General features: G+C 39.5%; 1 protein-coding gene and 1 non-coding gene across 2 annotated transcripts in view; both read right to left on the bottom strand.

The window, feature by feature from the left end:
- OTUD4 (OTU deubiquitinase 4) overlaps positions 1 to 21,367 on the bottom strand; it is a 39,447-nt gene extending 18,080 nt beyond the window's left edge. The window contains exons 1-10 of the mRNA XM_024126606.3: positions 21,190 to 21,367; positions 16,874 to 16,957; positions 13,929 to 13,979; positions 8,485 to 8,531; positions 7,713 to 7,785; positions 6,480 to 6,561; positions 4,676 to 4,808; positions 2,093 to 2,150; positions 1,718 to 1,835; positions 1,559 to 1,623 (exon numbers count right to left, since the gene is read on the bottom strand). Of these exons, the coding sequence (XP_023982374.2) occupies positions 1,559 to 1,623; positions 1,718 to 1,835; positions 2,093 to 2,150; positions 4,676 to 4,808; positions 6,480 to 6,561; positions 7,713 to 7,785; positions 8,485 to 8,531; positions 13,929 to 13,979; positions 16,874 to 16,957; positions 21,190 to 21,348 (870 nt within the window). The 5' untranslated portion in view covers positions 21,349 to 21,367. The remainder of the gene's footprint in view (positions 1 to 1,558; positions 1,624 to 1,717; positions 1,836 to 2,092; positions 2,151 to 4,675; positions 4,809 to 6,479; positions 6,562 to 7,712; positions 7,786 to 8,484; positions 8,532 to 13,928; positions 13,980 to 16,873; positions 16,958 to 21,189) is intronic.
- Positions 21,368 to 25,815: 4,448 nt separating this feature from the next.
- Positions 25,816 to 25,887, bottom strand: TRNAK-UUU (transfer RNA lysine (anticodon UUU)). Its single transcript has one exon. It is a non-coding gene; the product is annotated as a tRNA-Lys (tRNA).
- Between the last annotated feature and the right edge of the window lie 289 nt (positions 25,888 to 26,176).

The raw sequence follows: 26,176 nt of genomic DNA on the forward strand, positions 1-26,176 counted from the left end.
GGACACTGCTTTCCTCTTCCAGCGTTTAAGAATAAAAAATATTTTTCTGAAGTTAGTTTTTATTAAAAGTTTAAACTACATTTACAAGCTTGCCTGAGTAAATAAAAGTCACCTTTGAGTCACAGCAGTTTCCGTAATAAAATTTCAATTAAATTTTATCCAAGTGAAATAGTCAAGTGGTAGAAATAGAAAGTACTCTAAAACGGAAAAAATTAAAACAAGTACCTGCTTTACCATCTACCTTATCAACAGCATCTGCTTTACAAAAGCAGCTGAAATCTCAAAGCAAATATGCTTGATTTAAAATAACAAGTAACATAGTTTTAGCGATGCAGCATTAAAACAAGCAATCTTCTCTTCTCTACTGAGTGGGGTTAGGGAGGGAGGGAGTGCCCTAAGCCCTGGCTTTACTCTTCTCTTTTGTTCTGTTCCAAGTTCCCCAAATCTCTATAGTAAGATTCCCTAATTCTGTTCTGTGATTAGGGCACATTTCTGACAATCGTGTAAGGAAGAACCTAAATGAATCGTATCCTCTTCTTCCTCTCCTTTAAAAATACCCCCAAATCAGAACACTATTAAAAGTTCTTAAGGTTAAGTCTGTCACTGACCTCCAGAAATAATCCTGGTCCCCCAGACACTTTTCACAAACCACTTTATCACCAAGGAAACAAGTGTTTCCTCCACAAGTCAAGAAGAAATGTTTGTCAATGGCTATTTAAAAATAGTTTTTAAAAGGCAACACTTTTTGATGAAGACCATTTTTGATGAAAATTATCTTCCAAATAACAATTATTTTCGGTGTGGGGGGGTTGTTTTTGTTTTAGAAAGAGTAATATTTTTTCATAAAGGTTTCTCCAGTCTTGGCATTATTAACACTTGGGACCAGATGATTCTTTGCTGGGGTGCCGTCCTGTGCGTTCTAGGACGTCTGGCACCATGCCTGGCCCCACCCACTAGATACCAGTCGCACCTTCCCTGCTGTAACAATAAGAACGTCTGCAGACATTGCTAAATGGGAGTAGGGGTGCAAAATCACTCCACCTAAGAAACACTGATCTAACACAACTTTCCCCCTTAACAATCAACAGTTTTAAGCCCAAAGCAGCAGCTTATTCAAAGTAAATGGCAAAAACTTCTCTTACTGTTCACTTTCTTATCTCAGTCCAACAAAAAACTGTGTGTTATCAGAATCTTCCAGGATGCCTTCCATAAACCAAATTGACCTATAATGTCAAGTCTGAATCAATTTCAATAAATTATTTGTCAACTGTAATGAAAATATCTAAAAATCTAAAACGCTACTGTTACTTCTTTGAAGCAACTAATATCAAAGACTAAATTGTTTTAAAGATCATGTGATGGGACGCCATGGTTTTAGATATATTTGACTTTGGTAATGTATTCAAAAGCTAAATATTTATAACTATTAAAACGTACACACAATATATTCTGAAATCCCAAATTAACAACACATCCAAACTTGAGCTGTTTTCTTGATTCCTATTACGATAAATAAGATTTCAAGTAAAACCTCCTCTTCCTCTACATAATCACTTACTTGGCATTTGTCTCCAACTTCATACTGTAAGCCAGCAGCAATGGAATAATCATGTTTTTGTTGAGCTGTAAAGAATATCAGCATTATATCAAGTTGACATAATCATTTTCAAGGGCCTCAAAGCAAATTTATGGAAAATACACAGATTTTTAAACTCACCTTGTTTAGACTTCAGCCAAATTTCATATTCCACGTTTCTATAGACTGCTGGACTGAGTGACTTAAGAACCTTTCTAGACAAAGGAAGGCTAGGAGAGTTCCCATTGCTTTTCGGGTGCTAAATAAACAAAGTCAGGAAGTCCAATCAACACAGAAATGCTTTTAAAACATGTTTGAGATATGTATAAGAGTAAAATCAAATGAAGAAGAAAACTTTAAAAATTTAAGAGGTCACCAAAAAATGTCTTACTAGTAGATGATCCTGACTCTATTGAAAATGTACCAGAAAAGAGAAAAAAAATTAAGACTATAAATTCATATTTCTTATATTGAAGAGGTAGTTAAAAACCATTAAAAACCATTAAATAAAAATACCTGATCACTTGACAAAGATTTAAATCCATTCACATCATTAACAGTGGTAGTTTTACTCCTACAAAGGAAGAAATACAGCCATCATTAGGAGTAAAAAAATGTTTGCATGCAATTAACTTGTTCTAATGTCATATAAAATCTGTTATATTCCAAAAAGTCAAACCTATATATATTCCAAGGAGCTCAAACAAGTTTTAGTTTAACTGTGCATATATACATATACGTATATATGTACATTCGTATATGTGTGTATATATATAGGTCAAAGATTTTTATCAGTAATTCTTGATCATCTGACTGACTTGATCATCGAGAGAAACAGAAATAAACTATGAAATTTGGGTTGGTAGAATAATTGAGTTCATAAAAACATTTAATGTAAAAATTTCCTTTCAAAATATAGATGAGGCTCCATTAAACAAAATATTCCGCTACAACAAGATATACAATCAGGTAAGAGTAGACGCCAACTAAATTAAGTTATTAGTATATTAAATGCTGCTAAGTGCTTTGGGGGGGGAAAAAGGTAGGAAAAAATTAGTTTTGAGACCTAGGATCAGATAATAAAAAATGGGACGAAGGAAGATGTCTTTTTCAATAAAGAATTAAATGTGATGAGACAGCAAACCATATGGCTATTTAGTATTGCAAGCAGAAGGGACAGCAAGTGCAAAGACCCAGGGGTAGGCAAGAGGCTGGACAAGTTGATGGCAAGTTGAGTGGGTGATGAGGTGAGAGGCTACCTGTACTCTTCTGTCGTTTAATTCCTCCTCCTTAATAAATCAATCTCTAGTCTTTAGGACAATATCCAAATCTATACCCTTAAATGCAGCAATATTTAAGAGACCCCAAGTATTTAGAGTCTGGACTAAAAAAGCACCTTAATTTCTAATACTTCAGGATTGATCAATACGAACGTGAAAATATCCAGGCACAGGAGCATAGTGCCTGGATATTACACACTATGCCTATCTATCTTGCCATGATTATAAAAGCATTCTTCCCTAAATGAAGCTTGGTCCTCCCTAAGCCAGACATGACACAAGTAAAAGAAAATCCTAATAATGCAAGAAAAAATTAATTAGAAAGGCTTCCATGTTCCAAGGGCTTCAATAATATAGTATAAAAAGGAAAACTGATCATTACAATGAGCACACCATCCCTGGTAAACTTCTCCAGCTTACTAGCCTCTACTCCACACTTCGCCTACTTCGCCTACTTCACCTGCCAGCTGCCATCCCAGACCCAGCTGTTGCTCAAACTGCAGCAGCAACCAAAGGGCATCTGCTGGAAGTCCCCACACACCAAGTAAAGTTAATAAGCTACAACAAGCTAGTTATTCATTCTCCCTCAAAATTCCCCTATGCTCAATGACATGCCTTAATCATACTAGGCACCTGGAGAAAACCATGCAGCAGAATTTCCATCTGTGCAAAGTTAATTAGTCTATTCTAGGATTAAATTTACAATGGCAGACCCAGATTTTAATCTGACTCATTTCTTTCTTATGTAAAAATGGCAGTCAACCAAATTTTCAATCGGGATCTACAATTTAATTCAAGAAATGCTGGAAATTACAAATAGAGATATATTTAAGTGTTTAATAAAGAATTAGATATCCTGAGGCTTAATTTCATTTTTCTCTAGTTTCACAGTATGTGACACCAAGAAGGGTACTTTCATACTCCCATACAAAAGGAATGATATACTTTTAGTTTCACCAAGAATGAAATAGGTCGGTTCTTATAAAATACAGAGTAAACTTCTTAACATCACTGATAAAAACTCATATATGTTGGACGCTATACCTAGGAACTAGGCTGTGCATTCTACATGTTATCTCATTTAATTCTTATAAATTCTCTACTTCAAAGAAATACTGATATATCCTCATTTTATACCTATAGAATTGAGGCTTCTTAGTGAATTTAAGTAACTTGCCCCAAGTTCCGTTAGTTGGCAGGAAGCCAGGAATGAAACCAGGTTAGGATGTCCACAGCCCAAGCTCTTAACCACTACCCTATATGTCTTAAGTGGAAAGGAAAAATAAGCTGCAGACTCTAAGTTAAAAGGTGTTTATTCGCAACATAAACAAAGGCATTATCCAGAATTGTTCACAAACTTATACCCCAACTTGGGATTTTTATTACATAAAAAGAAAAGGAGGCAGCATTATCTAAGAAAGAAATAAAAAAAAGTCAAGGAAATCAAAATGGCCATTTTCATCACTGGATATGTAAGCAATTGACAGGTTAACCTTAAAATTTTAGAATATTCACACATATAGGCAGGACCAAATCTATTTCAGAGATACGTGCATCACAATTACACAGAGAGAGATGCTTAGCAAAAACAAACAAAGAAACAAACAAAATCAACTTTCAAAAGAAACAGTCCTATAGTAGAAATGAGATAAAATTAGTGGCAGGAAAAAAGAAACTTACTGCCTAAGTTTCTGTATTGCTGTATTTTAGGAATACCATAATACCTCAATATGTGAGGCTACTCCATGCAGAAACATTTACTGAACTGTTTCTTTGTATGGCACTACAAAGATACTTTAGGACTGAAATTCACTCTTACTTGCAACTGTCATCCTCTGAATCTGATATTTCACTGTTGTTTTCATCAGCTACTTCAGAGGTGTCTAGTCCCATCAAGATTTTACTAACATCAGTTTTAAACACCTTCTCATACAACAATTCATAAAGCAGAGCTGCAATTAACAAAAGAGAGATGTTACACAATATTAACTCACTTTACATTTTAACATAACATTGAGGTTGCCTGGGCTTCCAAATCCTAACTAAATACCTGTAACACCTTATGAGCAATAACACAATTTAATCAGAAAGTTCCCTAGATAGAGAGGAACTAGATTTCTGTCTTTGCAGTTAATTAGTTCAAAAATCATTATATAATATACTGACATTTTTTAAACTCACAATAACACAAAAAGGTATCACCACTTTGAACCAAGTATGATAAAATTAAACATGCACAGTGAGCAATGACTACATCCCACACACTGTGCTAAGCCTTTACATACCACCTTCATATTTAATGCCAGCACAGTGAAATGTTCTTATTCTAACTGTACACATGAAGAAACTGAGAACTAGAGATGTCACACAACCTGCCCAACCTAAAGAGGCTTGGATGGAAAACCTAAGGAACATTAAGATTGCTAGAAAGAGGATAACTTTTCATAATGGACTAAAAAGAAACCATTTTAAAATGTATTCTCAGCAGCCACTGAAGCATATTTAGACACTTCTTTGCTTTAAAAAAAGAAGAAAAAAAAAACCAAACTCCAGAAAACATAGAAATATATATTACCAAACATTCAAAACCTACACATGGGAGTTCAGGACTCTCACTTGGTTTAATTACAGTGAACCTTACCCAAACAAGTCCACGAAGAATTCAGCGACAATGGTGCCCACCCCCTAAATGAGTCCCCAAGAGACCCCCTTTCTCACAGACCACCTTGCATCCATCCCAATATCATCCGAACCACAGGTTCTGAGAAGTACAGGAAAGGCAGGCGCCATGAGCTGTCCCTTCCCAAAGCTGAAATGTCCAGATTTTGACTAGCTGGGACAGGCGGAGGACACAACCCAGGACACAGACAGCTAGACGCCCATATCTCAAATAGATCAATTTAAAATTTTACATCACACATGTCTTTACTAGTCACCCCCAGCTAAAGAACAGAGGAAAAATGCCCATCACGTGCCCAGCACCACTGCTTTGTATGAGTCATGTGCACTTTGTCATAATAGATGATAAAGGAGATAAAGTAAGAAGGCAGGAAGGAGCTACCACAGCAGTAATGCTCAACTGCAGAAGGAAGGGGTATTTTACCCTCCCAGGAAATACTTGACAAAATCCGGAGACATTTTTGGTTGTCACATGGGAGAGAGCACGCTACTGGCATCTACAGAGCAGATACTTCTAAACATCCTACAATGCACCAAACAACCCCCAGAACAAAGAATTATCCGGCCCAAAATATTAAAAGTGCCAAGGTCAAGAAACCCAGGTCTAGAGCCAAATACGATCAAATACTTGATTTCCTCTGTCATTTCGATTTTCAAGCTATACACTAACAGCTTTAAAAACACATACAAATCCTTATTACTGAAATTAATTACTGCAAGAAAAAATAACTTTGTATTTACAAGCCAAACTCTAATCTATACTAGTGCCTTTTTTTTTTTCCTACTGAAATAAGTTTTTATTATAGTATTAACATTTTTGGTAACCTAAGGATCTCAGAAATATATTTTCACAACAAAACAGTGTATTTGCCCTGACTTGTCTGCATTAAGACTATAATGCTTAGGAAGAAAATTTCCTATATAAGCACAGGATGATTACTTACACTGACACACAGCAGAGCTCTCTTTATACTTTATGGGATAGACAATATCATAATGATTTCCATTTGAAAAACACAGTAATACCTGAAAGGGAAAAATAAAATACACTTTTCAGCCCTTCATATATGACATTTACATGGCAACTTACATCTCTAATATCTCGGAATTACTAGTAAATAAATTTCCTAGTAGGAAGTGAATATTTTAGAAGTAACCTAAAGCTCCAATGTGGTCAACTATGGTACATCCATACGCTGAAATGTTACACAGCCAATGAATCAAAAGTTCCTAACGACTTGGGGAAATGCTTATGGGATCACAAAAATCACACACAATATATGAAAACAACGTAATTTCAACTACCTAAAGATGAGGGTTAAAAGACTGTAAAAAAATATTCTAAAACCTTACTTTTTAATAATGCTTACCTCTAAGAAGCAGAATCAAAGGTAAATTTTTTCTGCTTTACAGTTTTAAGTACCTTCTAAATAGTCAATCACTTATGTGTATTGTATGTGTATATGTAAGTCTTATGTGTATTAGCTTATGTGTGTTAGCATAAGTCAATCACTTATGGTAAGAGAAATACACACTGATTTTGCTTAGATTATGTCATATTCCAAAAATTATACTGGAAAGGCCAGATCCAGAGCCAAGCACCTTGGAAACCTGCAAGTCCTTATAAAGGTCTATTTCACTCAGTTCCCTGCCCCCTTACCACCATCTGCATGGTGATAAGACACTTCAACTTGGCCTGGATGATCTCAAAACAAAGTTCTCTAATAATGAATCATGTTTTTTTCCCCCTTTCTAGGCTTCACATCATTTTTCAGTTGCTTCTGCTTTGTGACTAAATAATAGCACCTTAGCCAGTAAATTATCTTTACAATGGGAAATACATCACAATTACCAAAGTATTTGTGGATGCAATCGCAGAACCCATTTTCACAAGTTATTTTTCCATTTAATGTTTATATTGATGTAAAGCAGTAATAGTCTAATTAATCACATACACTAGTATCTCAATTTTTTTTCTCTAGTAAAACGTTATGATAGAGTTCAACATAGTGATTTGTGGGAAAAAAACAAATACAAAATAATGTAACTCATGGAGGATTAATAGGAACTTAAAAAAACTCAAAAAGTCACTTAAAAATTATAGCTTAGGCAGTCAAGATGGCAACTGAGTGGCTCTTTTACTTAAATCCTTTAGAAACACTTAGAAAAATTCTTACCTTTTCAGGAAAATTATTTTCAGTTACTTGTGAAGGAGAAACATTTGGTTCCCGATAAATTATAAAATCTTTCCTGAAAATAACATGTAGAAATTACTTCTGATGAAATATATTTCATGAATTGAGATTTAATCACTCATTCATTCATTCACTCAAGAGCCCAGTATACACCAAGCAATATTCTAGGCACTGGAAATAGAGCAGTGAACAAGAGATAGTAATGGAATAACTAAGCTGTAACATACTTATATAAAAGTATCCTCGCAAAAAAATAAAATTTTAAATGTAATTTGCATATATGTAACTTCAGATAAATTCTAAAAGTAGACCTTAAAACCAGAGGAATTGTGAAGATTATATTTATAAGGACATTTCAAAAAGAAAAAACAGAGCATTCACCTGCTCTGCTAATGGGCAAAAGTTGTAAAATTGACAATTGTCGTGTTTTGCCTTTGTTCTAGTGGCCATTCAATGCGACCAGCCTTCAGAGTAGGAAAACATTTCTCTAGAAGGCTGATAAGTGATATAGTTTATAGGCCTGGAAAAATTTTTATATTCCATTCCAAAAATATTTGGAAAATTAAAATCTCTATACATTGATACCTAAATGTCAAAATCTAACTGATGCAGTTAAAAAACTAAAACATTAGAAAAGATGCTTTCACAACCAAGGCATAAAACTGCTTTGCTATTTTAACAACTTGACTACAATGGAACATGTTAATTTCCCACTGACTTTATTTTTGTTTACCTACATTATTACAGTGCTCACCTGTACATAAGAGAAAGGGCACTTATTTCCACTTGTCCAACCCATTCCTGTATTGAACAAAAAAAGGTGTCACATAAATGTCTCCTACTTTTTACAATACCTTAATACATATCTTTATACGATATACCTAATTAGCTAGAAAAGCTCGTTAATATTGTTAGTATTCTGAATACTATAAAAACATTTCTATAAAACAGGCTATAATAACATATACTAAAAAGCAGCCCAAGTTTCTGTCGCAAAAATCCTTAGTAACAGAGCTAGAATAAGAGTTCCTATTGATGTGGCAAGATGATGGAGTAGTATCTCTAAGTTGAGAACTTGTTAAGGCAAAGACTCTGCCCTCCAACCTAGCACCCAGAACAAAGCCTAGCACATGATACGTGCCCAGAAAACGGGATGTGGACTCGAAGCAGAACTCAAGAATCAGGAAGGATGAAAAAGGGCAGGTCCCTTCTCTTCAGGATGATTGAAGGTACAAAGAAAGCAGTGTCTCAGCAATCACTTTAACATGTGGTAGAAGTTCTAGTACTAAAGCAGTCTCTTTTAAGTCCTTAAGCTTTTCAGAAGGAAAGGGCCAGTATATATCAAAATTTTAAATACCCATATACTCTTTGACCCAGCAATTCAACTTGTATAAATCTTTCCTAGGGAGTTCCCTGGCGGTCCAGTGGTTAAGACTCTGTGCTTCCACTACAGGGGGCACAGGTTCAATCCCTGGTTGGGGAACTAAGATCCTGCATGCTGTATGGTGCAGCCAAAAAGAAAAAAAAAAAAAACTATCCTAAAGAAATATTTCATATGTCCACAAAAGTGTATATAAACAAGGATGTCCACTATAGCTATTTGTAATAGTTAAAAAAAATTTTTTAAAGATAGCCCCAAGATTCCACTAATAGATAAGGAATAATTAAATAATTTTATCGTTCATCCAAACTATGTATGGAAACATCATGCAATCATCAAAAAGAATGATGAACTGACGTGGAAAGATCACTCAGACTATTATGTGTAAAAAGTAAGTTGGTGAAATAATCCTATTGTGCAAAACAAAAAATACATATATTCATAGAAAGAGGTCTGGAAGGATACATCCTAAGTTGACAGCAGAGACAGGAAATTCAAGATGAGGGAAATGTAAACATTTTCACTCTTCATTCTGTATTAAATCTTTCACCATGAGAATGTATTCCTAAACTACTTGTGAAACTAGTAAAGACTTAATACCAAGAGTAACTAAAAATAATGAGCTATGGTAAATGAATGCTGCTACCTTCTCCTTCAAAGAAAACAAATTTGAGATAAGGAAAGATTTGAAGAGGATGGTTTGATCTCTCAGAAAAGAATCATTTTTCCCCCAAAGTCTCTGCACTTTAATAGTTCTCAAAAGTTGGCTCTGCTTTTCAAAATGAAATGGGTGCCATATATTAAAATAGACTTCTTAAAATAGGCCTCTGCCTAACAATCCCAGCTTCTCATAAACTGCTACAAAAGACACCCTCTGGTATAGAGGAAATCCTTCCCTGAAACCAGTCTGCTTAGATCACAAACACAAGCTATATCCACTTTATGCAGAACCCATATATCCACTTTAGAAAATGGAAAATTATTCTACTAGTGTCAACAAAATACCACCTCTCAAACAATGTATCATTTTATAAATATTTAATCTTCAGAATAAATTCTGTTGTAGTGTGGTTAAGTACACATATCTATCATATGTGATATATGATATATCTTCTTGTCTATCGTATCTTCCTGTCTTCTCTAACCAGGGTCAATTTTTAATTATTAAAAAAAAAATCTATGTTCTATCAGTATCTTCTACCTTAAGGCCGTAATTTTATTTACTCAGCACTCTGTATGATGTTTACTCTACTTCCTCATTGTGGGTAAGAGCACAGCGTGTCTACAAAATCTACTTTAACTAAAGAACTACACTATATCAAAAAAAAACTAATTTTAATGTTCTTAAATAGTCATCAAAGCAAACTTTTGTTCCTCAAAAGACACTATTAAGAACACTAAAAGACAAGATACAAACTGGAAGAAAACACCAAAGAATATATATCCAGTACAGAATTTATACTCAATATAAAGTACTCTTATAATTTAATAAAACCAACGTAATAAAAAAAAAGACAAAATCTATGAATAGATATTTCACTAACAAAGATATATGGATGGCAAATAAACACATGAAAAGATTCTCAACATTACTAGAGAAATGCAAGTTAAGATCACAATGAGATACCACTATACAACCAACAACACAGCTACAATTTAAAAGGCTGAGCATACTGAGTGTTGAGGAAGATGTAGAGCAATTGGAATTCTCATATATTGCTAATGAGAAAGCAAAATGGCATAGCCACTTTGGAAAACAGATTGGCAATTTCTCATTAAGTTAAACATAAATTTACCATATGATCCAGCAATTCCACTCCCAGTAGTATTAATCCAAGAGAAAAGAAAACATATGCCCACAGAAAGACTTGCAAGTAAATATTCTTAGCAGCTTTAATCATAACAGCCGCAAACTGGAAAGAACTCAAATATTTATCTATCAACTGGTAAACTGCTAAACAAATTGCAGTACATCCATACAGAGAATGACCACTCAGCAATAAAAAGGAACTACCAATACACACAACATGGATGAATCTCAAAATGTTTCCATTATGCTAAGTGAAAGAAGACAGCCATATAAGACTATAAACTATATCATTCCATTTTTTTCGTCTAGAAAAGGCAAAACTTAATACATCAGTGGATATGGGGGAGGGGGGGATTAAGTGCAGAAGGGCATGAGAAACTTTGTGGAGTGATGGAAACGCCCTATACGGTATCTGTGGGCAGTCACACAACTGTATACATCTGTCAAATTTCATCAAATTATAAGCTTAAAAATTTATCGTATGTCAATTTCACCTACGTAGAGCTGACAAAAATATATTCTTGCAAAAAGTTTGAGGCATTTTTCAGAATGTTCCACTGGTATTTTTAAGTAAAAGGAGAAAGATGCTTTCTCTGAGAATTGGATGAAGCAATGGAGTTTATTCATCAACTATATTTCTCTTTTCATTTCATACATTCCATATATCAGGGAGAAAGAGAAACAAAGGAAGACATAAATATTTATTGCTAATAATGAAGAACAAACGACTGTCCTGTTCAGCAGGTACCCGAAACACCTGGAGGAGGTTTGACCGGATTGGGGAGGGGTGCCCTAAGGGTAACGAATCTGGCTGGCCAGCACACTGGGAAGGAGACACCTGTCCCACGTGCTCAAAACTGCAGCAACCTGCCCTCCCCCCTCCTGCAGACCCCCCCATCAGTCTCAGTTCAGTTCACACTGCCTCATTTCCTCCCTCTGCCCCCTTCTCTCCACTCCCACTATGTCTCTGCTATCCTTTCTCGGACCCTCATAGCCCAAGAGCCTGAACTGCTGCACAAAGATTACTATACAATGACACTGTGGGGTTTTTTCTGATTAAAAATTAATAAACGGTCTTTGTTGTTTCCTTCATCTTCTACAAAGGAAACAAAAATCACCAGTATTACTACTACCTAGAGAGAACTGTTAACATTCTGGTGTTTAATCCTTCCTACCTGTTACATATAATGCAATACGGCTTTAACATGCACTCAACACACACAAACTGATCAATTAGGCACCCCAAATTGACAGGTAACCACGGAAAGTCCAAAAGCAACAAAATATATCATTCTTGCCTTCAAAGAGGCTTATAAACTAAGAAGAAAACTACAAACTTCAGGAAAATGAATTTGTGTCCATTTTTGTGGGCAAAACTCAGTTTCAAAATCACGGAAATAAAAATGTAGTCTTGAGAGGATTTAGAGAAAAGATCTTCAGAGGGTATTTGTCACCAAAACTGGAGTAATATCATACTTATTTTCCTTTTTTTACACTCACTATAGTGTGCCCACTTCTCCGTGTATTAAACCATTTTTTCAAAACCACTGGAACTAGTCTTCCTGCCTCTGGTGTCATCCACCTCCAAACTACCTTTACACAAGATTCTTTCATCCATCCATCCATCCATCCATCCAGTTAACAAAAACACCAGGCACTATTCTCACTTCAAAGCAGTGAACAAAACATAACTCACTTCCTGCCTCAAAAAACTTGAAAAACTTCCCAATGCCAGATTCCCAGGCCCCAGGCGCAGAGACTTTGATTTGGGTCTGGAATAGAGGCCAGGGATCTGCATTTTTCCTGATGCAATGGCCTGTAGGCGATGCTTTGAGAAATGCTGGCCTCTAGTATCGGCTCCAAGCTAATGAGGCTGGCAATGATGCTCTCCCATGAGCTCACCACAGCCTGCCCTCGGACATTTCTCACCACCTCCCACCTTCTTGTGCTCCGTGCTCCACACAAACTCAACAGCTTTCTTTATCTCTCTTGTGCACAATTTTCACTACCTGGAAATGCCCTTCACCTTAGGCATTTCTTATCCAGAAGCTCTTCAGAGTTCAAATGCCCTCTTACTCTCAAACTCCTGCTCTGCCTACCCAGCTAGGAATAAAAGTGAATGCCTACAGCATCATACCTATACTTCTTATGACACGTGTACCCTCTCACTGGTATTAGATGGTCTTCCCTACTATAGGGAAATTCCTGAGAACAGCATCCAAATACCAGTTACCTCTGCCTCCCGGGCGCCTGGCCATTCTTGGCCCACAACAAGCACTCAAATTAGAGTTAGGGAATTGAAGGGAGACACCAAACATTGACCAAACACCCTATTCCTATGTTATTATTCCCTTTCTTCCCTATCTGACTCCTTCTCTTAGCTTTTTCCTTTGCTAATGTCATTTTAAACTTAACAGTGATTACCTCCGGGGATGAGGGAACATTCTACACGGCGTGCCATTAACATTTGGATTTTTACACAAAGAACATTAGTTTTGACAGCAGAAAAAAAAAAAAGAAAGAAAACTTCTTTTCACTTCAAAATGACTGAGGAAGCGCTGGCAAGGGGACCTGGTGGGGAAGTGCTGTCCTTTTACTCCCAGCACTCTCCTCCTCCTTCTCACACTGACCACTTTATGGGGAATGGAACCTCCGTAAAAGAAATTGTCTTCTCAGTTGCCTACGGAAGCAATCAAATATTGCCCTGTCCACCAAGCCCCATACACATACCAACCCAGCACCCTGGAAATCATCAGCACTGCTATTTTAGGTCTTTTATGCCGCTATGACACGTAAAGAGAGCCTGACTGTCTTTAGCGAGGCAACAATGCACAGTACACAGCTCCAACTGTCTTCCAATTAAATGCTGCATAAAACGTGCACCTAAGATAGTAAATGTTTATAAGGAAACCCCTCCATACACTGTAATATTAATCTCTCATAATGAATTTTGAACACATTATTTAACGTATAAAAAACAGAAATACGTCAGAAGATTACCGCATACCTGTGGATTTTCCAAACGTTTTAAATATTCTTCAAATGACCCTTCTATAAACTGCAAAAAGAGAAAAAAGTCTATTACAAATACACCGAAGCAAAAGTTAATCTCTTCACTGTGAATTACTGAATTTTTACACAAACCTTGGATACATCAGTAATACTAAAATATATATACACACATGCACAGATAAAATCTAATTATGAAAATACATACAAATCACTAAGAAAACATCATACAAAAGAATTTAAAGAAGGAAACCCTGTCCGGAAACATTTCCTGGACAGGATCTGGAGGGGCACAGGAACAGCATCATGAGGAAGCAGTGGAGCGCACTGTGTGGGAGACAGGAGCCACCTGGCCAGCAGGAGCAGGGCCACTGGGGTGGGGCGGGGGGGCGGAGGGTGAGTGCACTGAGAGAGGAACTCAACTGCACACCTATTCACAGAGGGCCTGGAGCCCAGGCAGGACTATCAGACTGAGGGAGAAGACAGTTCAAGGTCCCAGCAGGTGACACTGTAAACAGAGAAATTACATGATAAAAGCAGCACTTAAAGACTAACCTGGTAATGGCCAATGCTTAGAAGATAATTAAAGACAGATGCACTAGCTAAGAAATATTAGTTTACTAATAGATATGAATATTCATTCTCTCTTAGGTCAGTTATACTAAAAACAAGGACGAGAACTAATAATGCTAAAGATCTTTTGAAGAATCAACAAGATTTTTCTAATATGGCCTGCTTCATTGTTACTTTAACATAAAAAAAACTGAGTTTATTCAAGCTACATAATAATGTTTTTTGCTTTTCTCACAGCAATTCCACTAATTTACTGAAAGATCTAAAAAGACATTTGTCTGAAACACCAAATTCAATTTTATTTAAATTAGTCTCAGTTAATTTAACAAAGTGATACACTTAAAACCATTAAAATACACTCCCCGCTCTATAAAAATCTTTTAAATGCCCATGGATTTTTTTTAAGATGGAGATTAATTCCTTTATAGATTGTACACTGTCAAATTTCCAAAAAGTATCCTAAGTTTCAACACAGACTTGTAATAAAATAGCCACAAATTTCAAATATCCCACCAATCAGAAGCTACTGTTCTGTATTAGTTGATTATCTATAGACTTAAAAAAAATAAAACAACCCCACAGAACTATTTAAAGTTGCAAAAGACCTAAGCCGTGTTCTGACACAAGCCTGCATCCAATCTGAGATTCTCCTTTCTAATCAGAAAGTATTCATCTAGGCCCCAACTAACCATGGTCAGTGAAAAGACACACCCTTCTTCCCATGAGAGTCTTTTCCAATTCTGGCCAATAGAAACTGTTAGAGGTATTCATTATAAGGAAAGCAAAACTTTCCCCCTTGGAACTTTCAACCTCGGATCACACCTCCTGAGACTGCAGAGCTATATAAATATATGCAAAGCACTTAAAACAATGCCTGCTGGCAGACAGTAAATGCTCAACCAATGTTAGCAATTTCCACTGTTGTCAACAGTAGCCAATAACAGTAATAACTAATTCATCTGTAATTTCTTCAAATACTCAAGGACCACTCCACTCCCCTGCCCTCTTCTCTGATATACTCTCTTATCTAGCCTCCACACTACCAGTTTTTTATTAATAAAACAAGTTTTCAAATCTCCTGATCAAGCAGGCACCTCTCCTTCCTGGAATATATTACTGTCCATCTTATAACATGGCACCCAGAAAAACGTCACCAGTAATAAAATTTTGCTTGAAAATAGGAACTCCAACCCAAGAACACATCTAAACACTATTTACCTATTAAGTCTTGGAACTGAGTTATATGCAAAGTGTCAATGTTCTTCTGGCAGTCAACGGGGGCAAAATACCATTGAAAGTTGTGAGATGATAATTCTAGTCATAAAACCAATAACTAGTAAATCCTATAAGGCTTTCAACGTAAAATGAAAATAGGTCACTGGGGCATTATTTCACAGCCTACTACACACTACTGAGAAAATCACAGTAAGCTGACATTCTGTTAACTACTAATTAACTATACTACATTCTATTAACTACTAATCATTATTTACATAATTACAACGTTCTGATAGGTAGTTCACAATGATGAACCCTGATAATTAAAAATTTATAAATGCCTCCTGATAAAATCAAAGGCTCAACTCTAGCTATGCTCAGCATATTTTTTATACCCTAAGTGTGCAATTTTTACAATTCACATGGGGTCACCAATCACGGAAAACTGTTAACCACAACACCTTACTCCCTGATCACATCAGACAAAGCTCGCTCCTAATACGCAAGGGTCCTGCCCAAGTCATCCTTCCAGTCTCCACAGCTCAGGGACCCATCTGTCACAGAAGCTTTCCAAATGTCTGAATAAATGAATACCACAAAATGGCCTTAAAAAAAAATCACAGCTGTAACTGGACTTGAATTCAAAAAAGCAGGGTTTTTTAAAAATTTTTATTTATTTTTTATTTTTGGCTGCATTGGGTCTTCGTTGCTGTGCACGGGCTTTCTCTAGTTGTGGCGAGCGGGGGCTACTCTTTGCTGCGGTTTGCGGGCTTCTCATTGCGGTGGCTTTTCTTGTTGTGGAGCACGGGCTCTAGGCACGAGGGCTCAGTAGTTGTAGTGCACGGGCTTAGTTGCTCTGCGGCACGTGGGATCTTCCCGGACCAGGGCTCGAACCCGTGTCCCCTGCCTTGGCAGGCGGATTCTTAACCACTGTGTCACCAGGGAAGCCCAGCAGTTCCTTTTTATAAGGGTTATTTTCAAAACCTGCATTAAGATCCAACCCGTGAAATTCCCACTAGACCATTCTAAAGGCTAAAATGTAAGTATAAGTCAAGACACCACTACATGGAACCCGTGTCCCCTGCATCGGCAGGCGGACTCTCAACCACTTCGCCACCAGGGAAGCCCTACATGTTTAAAATTACAAATTACCGCTTCAAATTTCTCTCGGTTCTCTCGAAGATAATGAATACAGGCCATTCTGACTTCAACATGGCGAGACTGAGAGTGCAGCACCTGCAAAGGAAAGAGCAGCACACTATCAAGCACTGTTAGAAGATTCAAGCTACGACCTAGTGCCTTCTTTCACACCCAACATAACCTCACAACCAGCAGACATCAGTCTCCCTTTCCCTTTCTATCATTTCTAGCTCTTTATTCATTCCCACCTCTTCCACTAACCATAGAGATGACATGACACATACAAACAGCAGTACTTAAGCCAGATGACACTCTATAAAGAGCTTATTACCATTTCTCCTTTAAGTCACTGAAATCACTCCTTTGGGGAAATCTTTGTAAACTTAAGACACTTTCCTCTCCTGGCCAGCCCTCTACTATAACTTTGCTCTTCACAAAGCAAGGCTAACAGAATTCCTGCAATGCAGTGCTTAGCCTCATCCTATGCCTGTTGCAAAAGAGAACAAACAGGAAACTTCAACAAAAATCATCTTGGAGGCTTTATGCTCATAAGGGATAAATTTCTTTTTCCCGGTAATTTTGAACTATTTGCCTTATGTATAAATTTAAGTCCACCGTGGTTTCAGAAAAATTAAGGCACTCATTCTTAAATCCTTTAGCTGTCAGGCTTACATGATTCTTGAAAGAACATCCAGGGAGCAGCACACAGGATGCAAACGTGCCCCTGGGTGCTGCCATCCCAACAGCCTTGAAACTTGCTCTTTTGCCCCAAATCTTAAAGCACCACCTGAAATAAGTCATACTACAAAGATGATCCAAATCCTCCCACTTTGTAGCCTCTGTTTTCTTCTGTTAAACAACTAGTTCAACAAAAGAATAACTTATTGGCATTTTATCTCTTACTAAAAGTCTAAAGCTTTGGCTTGAAACCCTTTGGCTCGTCTCCAATACTTTAACTACCATGCTAAAAAGAGTAGATTTTTTTTTTTTTTTCTATAACTAGGTGTCTCAAACGAAGGTGTTCCTGGTACTCTACAAGGTCAAGGTAGGAGGAAAAGAGCTGACATATAAATAATCACATCTCAAACTACTGTCAAGGCCTCTTGAGAATTTCTATTATTATAAAGTAACTTTAAGAGTTATAGTTCCAATTGAGTGATTCTCCCTTATGTTCAGGGTGAGCAGAGAATTCAGGAAAAGGGAAGCTCCAGCTGCACATTCTACAGGTCACTGTGGGCAACAGCCAGGGCTCATTTATACCCACAGAACCAAAGGCACACTGTTTAGACAGCTAGCAGGTCCCTGCGCACTGAGACACACTGAAGATGCACTAGCTGAGGTGAGCAATGAATTTGCCTTCAGCATACTAGCTGGTTTTCAGCTTAACAGAGTATGCCGACATTGTTGTCTTAAGTACTACAAAAAAGCATCCTTACATATTCTAAGCTTCCAGCACTGGAAGGACTACCCAAATAGTAGTAGATTTGAGTAGTAGAAAAAATAACCACCACACAATTTTTTTGCCAATTCAACAAATGACATTTAGCAACACTTCCTTCACAGAAGCTATGCTAGACAGTATTATGAATCAACGTATTAGTCTGAGTAAACCACAGTGTCATCCGATAAGGCTTTCCTGCCATTAGTAAAGTGGAGCTAGTCTTAAAGCCATTTACCTAGCAACAGGTGGCAGACATAAGTGAATAAAGCTTATTTTCCATCAAAAACAATGACAGGCATATCTCTTGTTTTTTCTCCTCTTTTAACAAAGATTTTATTAGCACATGAAATCTGAACCTGTTACTCAGAAGCAAAACTCTGAGCAACTTCTGATCAAGTGCGGGGTGCCGTGGCTTTACAAAGCCAAGCACTGTTAAGAGAAGCAAGGTTAAATGACAACTGTTTAAAAAGCATAATATTGTGCAAGTTCAAGGACACTCAGGAAGAATTCAAATGGTATGACAAATATTTTTGCAAATCATTATATACATGAAAATAAGCTAGAAATAGGAGGCTTTCCAATCTTTACTTAGGGCAGACGGTGATAAACACTGAGAAAGGCCGAGACACACTGCTTCTCCAAGTCCTCTAAGAGCGCCCTATTTTTAGCTCTAGGGCCACAGAGCTGATTCAGGTCAGGCCTCCTGTAGGCCCACGTCCAGAACTGTAAAAAGGGAAGGGCCTATCTAAATCAGGTAATTTGGAGGGAAAGACTCCTGCTAATTCAAGTCTCTCCCTCTCCATTCCCCCCGCCAAAGGCCGCCATTTAGATTACTTACTGTGACTCCTTGTTAGAAATGATAATTATTTTAGTATTATTGGAGAAATCGTTGGCAAAAAGTAAAATCCTCTGTACACATTTTTAAAGGGCAGCCTGAGGCTGCTGTTACTGTCCTCTGCCTCCCCCTGCAACGCACACACTGCCTTTGGCCATGAAGGCTATTACCTTTGGTCCTTGTCTACTGAAGAACTGAGGTGCCCCCAAGAATCACAGTATTAAGCTTTCTAAAAGCTCAGTATACTGAAAGTCAGAATCACCTAATTGGAAGGGATAGTCCCTTATGCCCAACTTAAATCCCATCACAATAAGATACAATAAAAATGTGTTAGCTTATGTTAGCGATGAGTTCTTAGTGTAACCAGCTAGCTCTTGTTCCTTTCTACTTAAAAATAGAGATTCTGTATAGTCAAGTTTGCCAATTATACTATAGCATGTAGTACTGAAACCAGACACACCTTTCTGCTTCAACATAAACTAGGATGTAGATAATCCAACTCCAAATAAGCACCATACTTCCCTATTTCTATTTGTTTCCACCTCCTTCCTTACCAAATTCTTCCTAGAGCTAACAATATGTATCAATAGGGAGTGAATTCACTTCCACCTCTTCCTTCTGCTTCTGAAGGTGCTAAGGAGTCCAGGGAGGCTGAGGCAGAGGAAGCAGGACAGATGGAGATCCAGGAAACTCACGAATGGGACAGACTGTTTACCTACTGATAGTAAATACTGGGAAGTGTTTGTGTGAACATACCCCAAAGCAACATCAGAACATCCTAAAATCCTAAAAATAAGAGACATCTATTGAACTAAAAAAGAGCTCGATTTGGGAAGCTTTGAGAAGAATGTTTGAATGACAATGCCTGCAACAAAATGCAAAGGTTTAGACCTTTGCTAAATCAATTTCTTGTTTAAAAAAAAAAGATGTTATGCTACTAATCTGAAAACGAGGGCCTTTGGAAAATAAATGGCTGACCTTTGGATACTGAAAAACATAAGAATAGACTGATCTATAGATATTAAGTAAAACATTTACTCACAAATAGAAATTGTGAAAGCTACTTAGCATTCAAAAAAGGTGAGAGAAAGAAAAACTCCCAAGGCGCGGAGGAGACGGGAGGGGTGGACCTTAGGCCAAAGGAAAGCAAACTATGAACCGAAGGAAATACACACCAGGGCCGTAATGTGAAACTTTTGTCCAACTATTTCAACAGCTATTTTTCAATACAGGATGGGTTTTGGTGACTGCATACCTACCAACTACAGTATTATATAACGGGGAATAAGCTCTCTTACAAAAAAAAAAAAAGAAAAAAAATCAGAAACATCCTCCCAAGAACTGTGTTAGGAAGTGATTTTGACCATTAAGGGGGAAAAATTCGGCCAAGGGCCTAAAGAACTCCAGATATACCCTTCCTTCCTACTACCAACTCCAAAACAGACTTTTTTTAAGTCAATTATTTTTAGTACACCTACACTGCCTTGCAGAGCATTAAAAAAAAGAGTGGAATCTGCTCAAAGACAATTCTTTACAAACATTCTACCTTTTCCAAAGTCTGGCTTTCCCAAAATGTACATTTTCCCCGTTCTGATTCAGGCGGACATCGGCGGGCTTGGCTACCCCCGTTCCAAAGTCCAGCAACAGGAAAAAAAAATCATGTTCCGCGAGTCAAGTCTGGTGCACCACCTCCTCTAGGAAACATTCGGTTTACTGGTGGGAACTCTGTGCTTATAAAACCAAGAGGAGGGGAAAAGAACATTTCGCCCTGTCGCCAGCCATCAAGCAAGGGTACAAGGCTCTCCGCAGGCCTCACGGGCTGGCCTCAACTCATTACCTCTTCGCCAGGAGGGACGACACCCAGATAATTTACAGGTTTTTAAGTTTCGATTTAGAGCTTCCAGACCCAGGGCAGCGTCCGGTTCCGGCGCGACAATGGGCCGCTGTGACGACGCCGGGGCCACGCGCAGCCCGGGAGGTAGGCGGCCCGGCCCGCCCGCCGCTTCCCACCCGGCCCCGCCGCCTCCCCCCGCCCGGCCCCCGCCCCATTACCTGCTCCGCCACGGCCCGGAACAGGCACGACCCGTCCTTGGCGACTAGTTTCCGATACAAGCCCAGTTTCCGCAGATAGGCGTCCATGGGCGTCGCGTCCTCCCGGGGCGCCGCGCCGCCCTGGTCGCCGCCGTCTGGGGCGCCGACGGCCGCCTCCATGTTGCCGGTCGCGCTGCAGGCCCGGCGCGGCGCGGGCTAGCCCCACATGGCCGCGCCGCCGGCACCTCGACGCCCAGGCCTGGGGCGGGCGGCGGCTCGGGCTCGGGCTGGGCACGCGACGGCGGCTGCAAGCGGCGGCCCGAGGCAGCAGTCCGCGCGCATAGGGGAGCCCTGCCTAATGCATGGCCAGGAGCACGCGGCCACCTCCCGAGGGCCCACGCGCCCAGGGGCAACGGGGGGGGGGGGGATTCACGAAAACCCGAGAGCGAGGAGTCACTTCCCGGCGGCCTCGCCGCCCGGCTCAGCAACTGCGCCCGGGGGTCGCCGCCCCCACAAGTTTCCCTGTCCCGACCCGGCGGAGGCGAGGAAAGCCCCGCACCCGAGCGCGCACGGGGCCAGCTCAGGTGAAGCGAGGCCTGCGGCCCCAACACCGGGAGCCGAGGAAGCCGAAAGAGAAAGACGCGGCCTTTCGTCTCCCCACCTCACAGGAGGGCGCCGGAGGGGCGGGGAGCGGTCGGGGGCGCCCAGCGGAGGGCAGCACCCTCGCAGTCCAGATTTTGTTTTCGCTTTCGGCCAGACAGCGGAGAGGACGGCGGGAGGTGTAGTTTGGCCAGCGGCAGGAAGTCGGCCTGCGGCGGGCGGGGACGCGCGGCCGGCCTACCCGGGGGAGGCGCCCGGGAGGCACGGGGACTACAAGTCCCTACAGCGCGGGCGCCGCCGCCGCCGGTCGGAGCCGGCTTCGCGCTTCCCGGGCACAGCGTCCGCGAGCAGGCCGAGGGTCTCAGCCAGCCGACGCGCAGCAACCTGCGCGCGCCGCCCCGCCCGGCCGGCCGCCCACTGCGCCGCGGGGCCGCGGAAAGTGCGCGCGCCCTGCGTGCCTGAGTCGCCAGGGACACTGAGGCTGCTGGGTCGGCCCTTTGTGTATTTCCAAACAGAGGGCGCACCTGTCTGCTCCCCTCCCGCCGGCCTCTTCTCCTGGCGTTTCCATGGAGGTGGCTTTAACGGCTTAAACAGAAAATAGAGCTAATTGGCGAAGGCTCCTGGAACTGGCACCGTGCGGGGCGACACAGGCTGTCCATAAATCAACCGTGGCCTGCTGATTCCTATTAGAGATTAGATGTACAGCTCGTGCACTATAGCAAGATGATGCCTTTGCCACAGACATTTTGGTTCACCGTACCACTGTAGCTGCCCACCCCGGCACGAAGAGATGGTCGCCGGTCGGAAAAACTTAGATATTTTTTCTTGAAAAATTCATCTCGTAATTGCTTGATAACGTGCTGGACTTGCCCTGGGTTCCAGCAGTGCTTGCTGGAGGATTCCCGTTCAACTTCCCACCCTACGAAGCTGAATGACAATTTATGCTTTAGAACCTAGAATTTATCCAGCATGTTTTTGTGACACCAGAATTTTATTTTTACCAAAGTACAGCAGCATCTGGTGTCCTAATCATTTAAAGACATGGTTAACCATAAAATCTACTCCAGCCTTGAGGCCATGGTGCGCCAGGATGGGGCTGGGGGGACTGGAGAGTTTCTGTAGGTTTAGACATGTGGTCAGACAGACTCTTTGGAATGGGAGCAAGGCAGGCCAGATGGTGAGAGCCCAGTGCAAATTACCGAAAGTTCTATTTTAGAAATTTGTTTTCGGTACTTGGTGCAAACAATGACTCCCATATTCACTTTCCTTTGAACTTCTAAATTTGATTTCTTAAGGTTTAAAGATTCAATATCCAATTTTTTGTATTAGAGAATACAAAAGAAGTATTCTAACCTAAATGAATTTTCTTGTCCCGTTATTAAATTTTGTACATTTTGTAGAGAAATAAACACTTCAGAATCACTTTTAGAAAAATCTAGTTTCAAGTCAAACCTGTTGCTTTTCTTTCTTTAAAAATATATACATTGCCTATACTTCTCATTCCACTCAAAAAGAATTATGCAGTATTGCTACTACCTACAACATGGCTTGCTTTTCTTTTTTTTTTAATATGGCTTGCCTTATAAACCCACAGAGGAATTGAAAGTAAAGTAATATCTAAACTATAGAGCTTAAATATTGAATTCTTAAAATGAGTAGATTCTGTAGTATTAATAAGCAACAGACTTTCTGATATGCCAAAAGAAAACTATGCCTTTCCTAATATTTATGTTACTATTCCTTCAATAAGAATTCTGAAGCTTATCTCATATTCAATATGTATTTATGGGACATCTACTGTGTCTAGCATGCTAAGATTGCACTGCTAATTATCTTGAGGATATATTAGAAACATATTTCCAGGGGCTTCACGTTTGAAAATTTATCAAACCTTACTTTGTAATCGAAATGTTCATGATTACATTTGCTCTGAATTTTTTAGAAGTCATTCAAAAGCTTTGCTCATTTTTTATATGCACAATAATTTCATTTTGAGTGGCTAACAGTGTTTCAAGCATATTTTCCATTTTAAGCCTTATCCATATTTTAATCTTATTTAAATGTGCTTACATACATATATTTTTAATAACGTACGTAACATCACCATTTTCTAAAGCCCCCAAATTCCTTTGAAATACTTTGAAAAGGAAACCAAATACATCATTAACACTACAATGTCTCTATTTTCCATTGCAAAAATGTAATTCACTGATAATAGTATAATCAAATGGATACGATCATTTAAGTATTCTGGCTGGGGCTTCCCTGGTGGCACAGTGGTTGAGAGTCCGCCTGACAATGCAGGGGACACGGGTTTGAGCCCTGGTCCGGGAAGATCCCACATGCTACGGAGCAACTAAGCCCATGCACTACAACTACTGAGCCTGCATGCCACAACTACGGAGCCCACGTGCCACAGCTACTGTAGCCTGCGCACCTAGAGCCCGTGCTCCGCAACAAGAGAAGCCACTGCAATGAGAGGTCCAAGCACGGCAACGGAGAGTAGCCCCCGCTCCCCATAACTAGAGAAAGCCCTAGAGAAAGCCCGTGGGCAGCAACGAAGACCCAAGGCAGCCATAAATAAATAAATAAATAAATAAAATTTAAAAAAAAAAAAGAAGTATTCTGGCTGGCACTAAAGTTGACCTTTGATATTTTTAAAAATGAATTATTAAATACTAAGAAAACAGAGGCCTTTATCAGAATTCATCGCAATTCTTTGTTATCTTGTAAAAATGTGCTTTGTTATCAGAAGTATTAGAACAATAACACGTTGCCAGTCTTTTCCACACATGAGGTCTTGGCAAAATTACTTATTATCCTCACTCTTACTGAATGAGTGCAGAACAACCTCACTCTAAACTGGCTGCTTTGGGTTCCAAAATTAGAAGTCAAACACCTGTTGTATCTGACCCTGGGCCTGTTTAAGGAAATCCTTTAGGTATTTTGAGAGCTGATCCAAGACAGACCCTCTGTATGTCAAATCCCCAAATATAGCTCACTGTTTATGCAATGTTAAAGGATCCTATGACTTTAAACTGGACCAATACTTAGGGAAATTCACTTGCTTTCAAATTCACTCGGTGACATTAACCTCTGAAACTTTTCAAGAAACCACATCTGATTGACAATGTTCGCTCTGAGGAAACCATTTCTGATTAGCAAAAGTGAAGAACAGACATTTTAATCAAATATAACCTGAAGGATTCAATGCTCCTTAGAACCTAATGGAATTAAAGTCATCTTATGCAAATGTGTCGACTTTTTTTCTTGTACACAGTTAAATACCTCAAGTCCGTTTGTTTGCTCTGACACACTTTGGAGATAATTGTATCCGGTGGATTTTTTTTGTTCTAAAAAATGGTAGATTTTCTGCAGTTTTTTTTCCAATAACAGGTTAGGTGTTATGGTTGCCAGCCTCAAAGGTGGCCCCCAGTGATTCCTGCCTCCTGGTATTCGCACTCCTGTATAATTGCCTCCACCTTATAGCAAGATTGGTCTGCTTGATCAATAGAATAGAGCAAAAGTGATGGTACATCATGGCTGAAATTAGGTAATAAGAGACCCTTTTGGCATTTTGGTGTTCTCTTACACTCCCTGTCTTGTGGGGGACTCTGGTGGAAGCTGGTTGCTATGGGTCCTGGACAAACTTACAGAGAAGTTCTCTTGGTGGGGAACTGGAGCCTCAGCCAACTGCCATGTGAGTCACCTTTGAAGTGAGCCCTCCAACCCAGTCAAGCTTTCAGACGACTGCAACCTCATGAGACACCCTGAGCTGGAACCATCCAGCCAAAGTCTGAGATTCTTTTTTTTTTTTTTCCCTGACCCGGGGTTTGAAGGACTCTGGTGGAAGCTGGTTGCTATGGGTCCTGGACAAACTTACAGAGAAGTTCTCTTGGTGGGGAACTGGAGCCTCAGCCAACTGCCATGTGAGTCACCTTTGAAGTGAGCCCTCCAACCCAGTCAAGCTTTCAGACGACTGCAACCTCATGAGACACCCTGAGCTGGAACCATCCAGCCAAAGTCTGAGATTCTTTTTTTTTTTTTTTCCCTGACCGGGGATTGAACCCAGGCCCCGCCAGTGAAAGCATGGAGTCCTAACCACTGGACCACCAGGGAATTCCCCAGGTCTGAGATTCTTAATTCTAAGATTCTGAGATTCTTGACCTCAGAAACTATGTGAGATAATAAATGTTAGTTGTGTGAAGCTCCTAAATTTTGGAATAATTGGTTATACAGCAATTAGTAAGTAATACAGATATAACACTCCATTGTTTCTCTTTACTAGGTAGACATAGAACGTATGTCAATAATTCATTAAAATAACCACTAATTTAATATCCTTAGTGGTTTTACTATTTCTCTAAGTTGCCAGTAAGTGGAATTTTTTTTAAATTTTTAAAATCCT

The sequence above is a fragment of the Physeter macrocephalus genome, chromosome 7, assembly GCF_002837175.3.
Source record: "Physeter macrocephalus isolate SW-GA chromosome 7, ASM283717v5, whole genome shotgun sequence".
In the NCBI taxonomy this organism is placed as follows: domain Eukaryota; kingdom Metazoa; phylum Chordata; class Mammalia; order Artiodactyla; family Physeteridae; genus Physeter; species Physeter macrocephalus.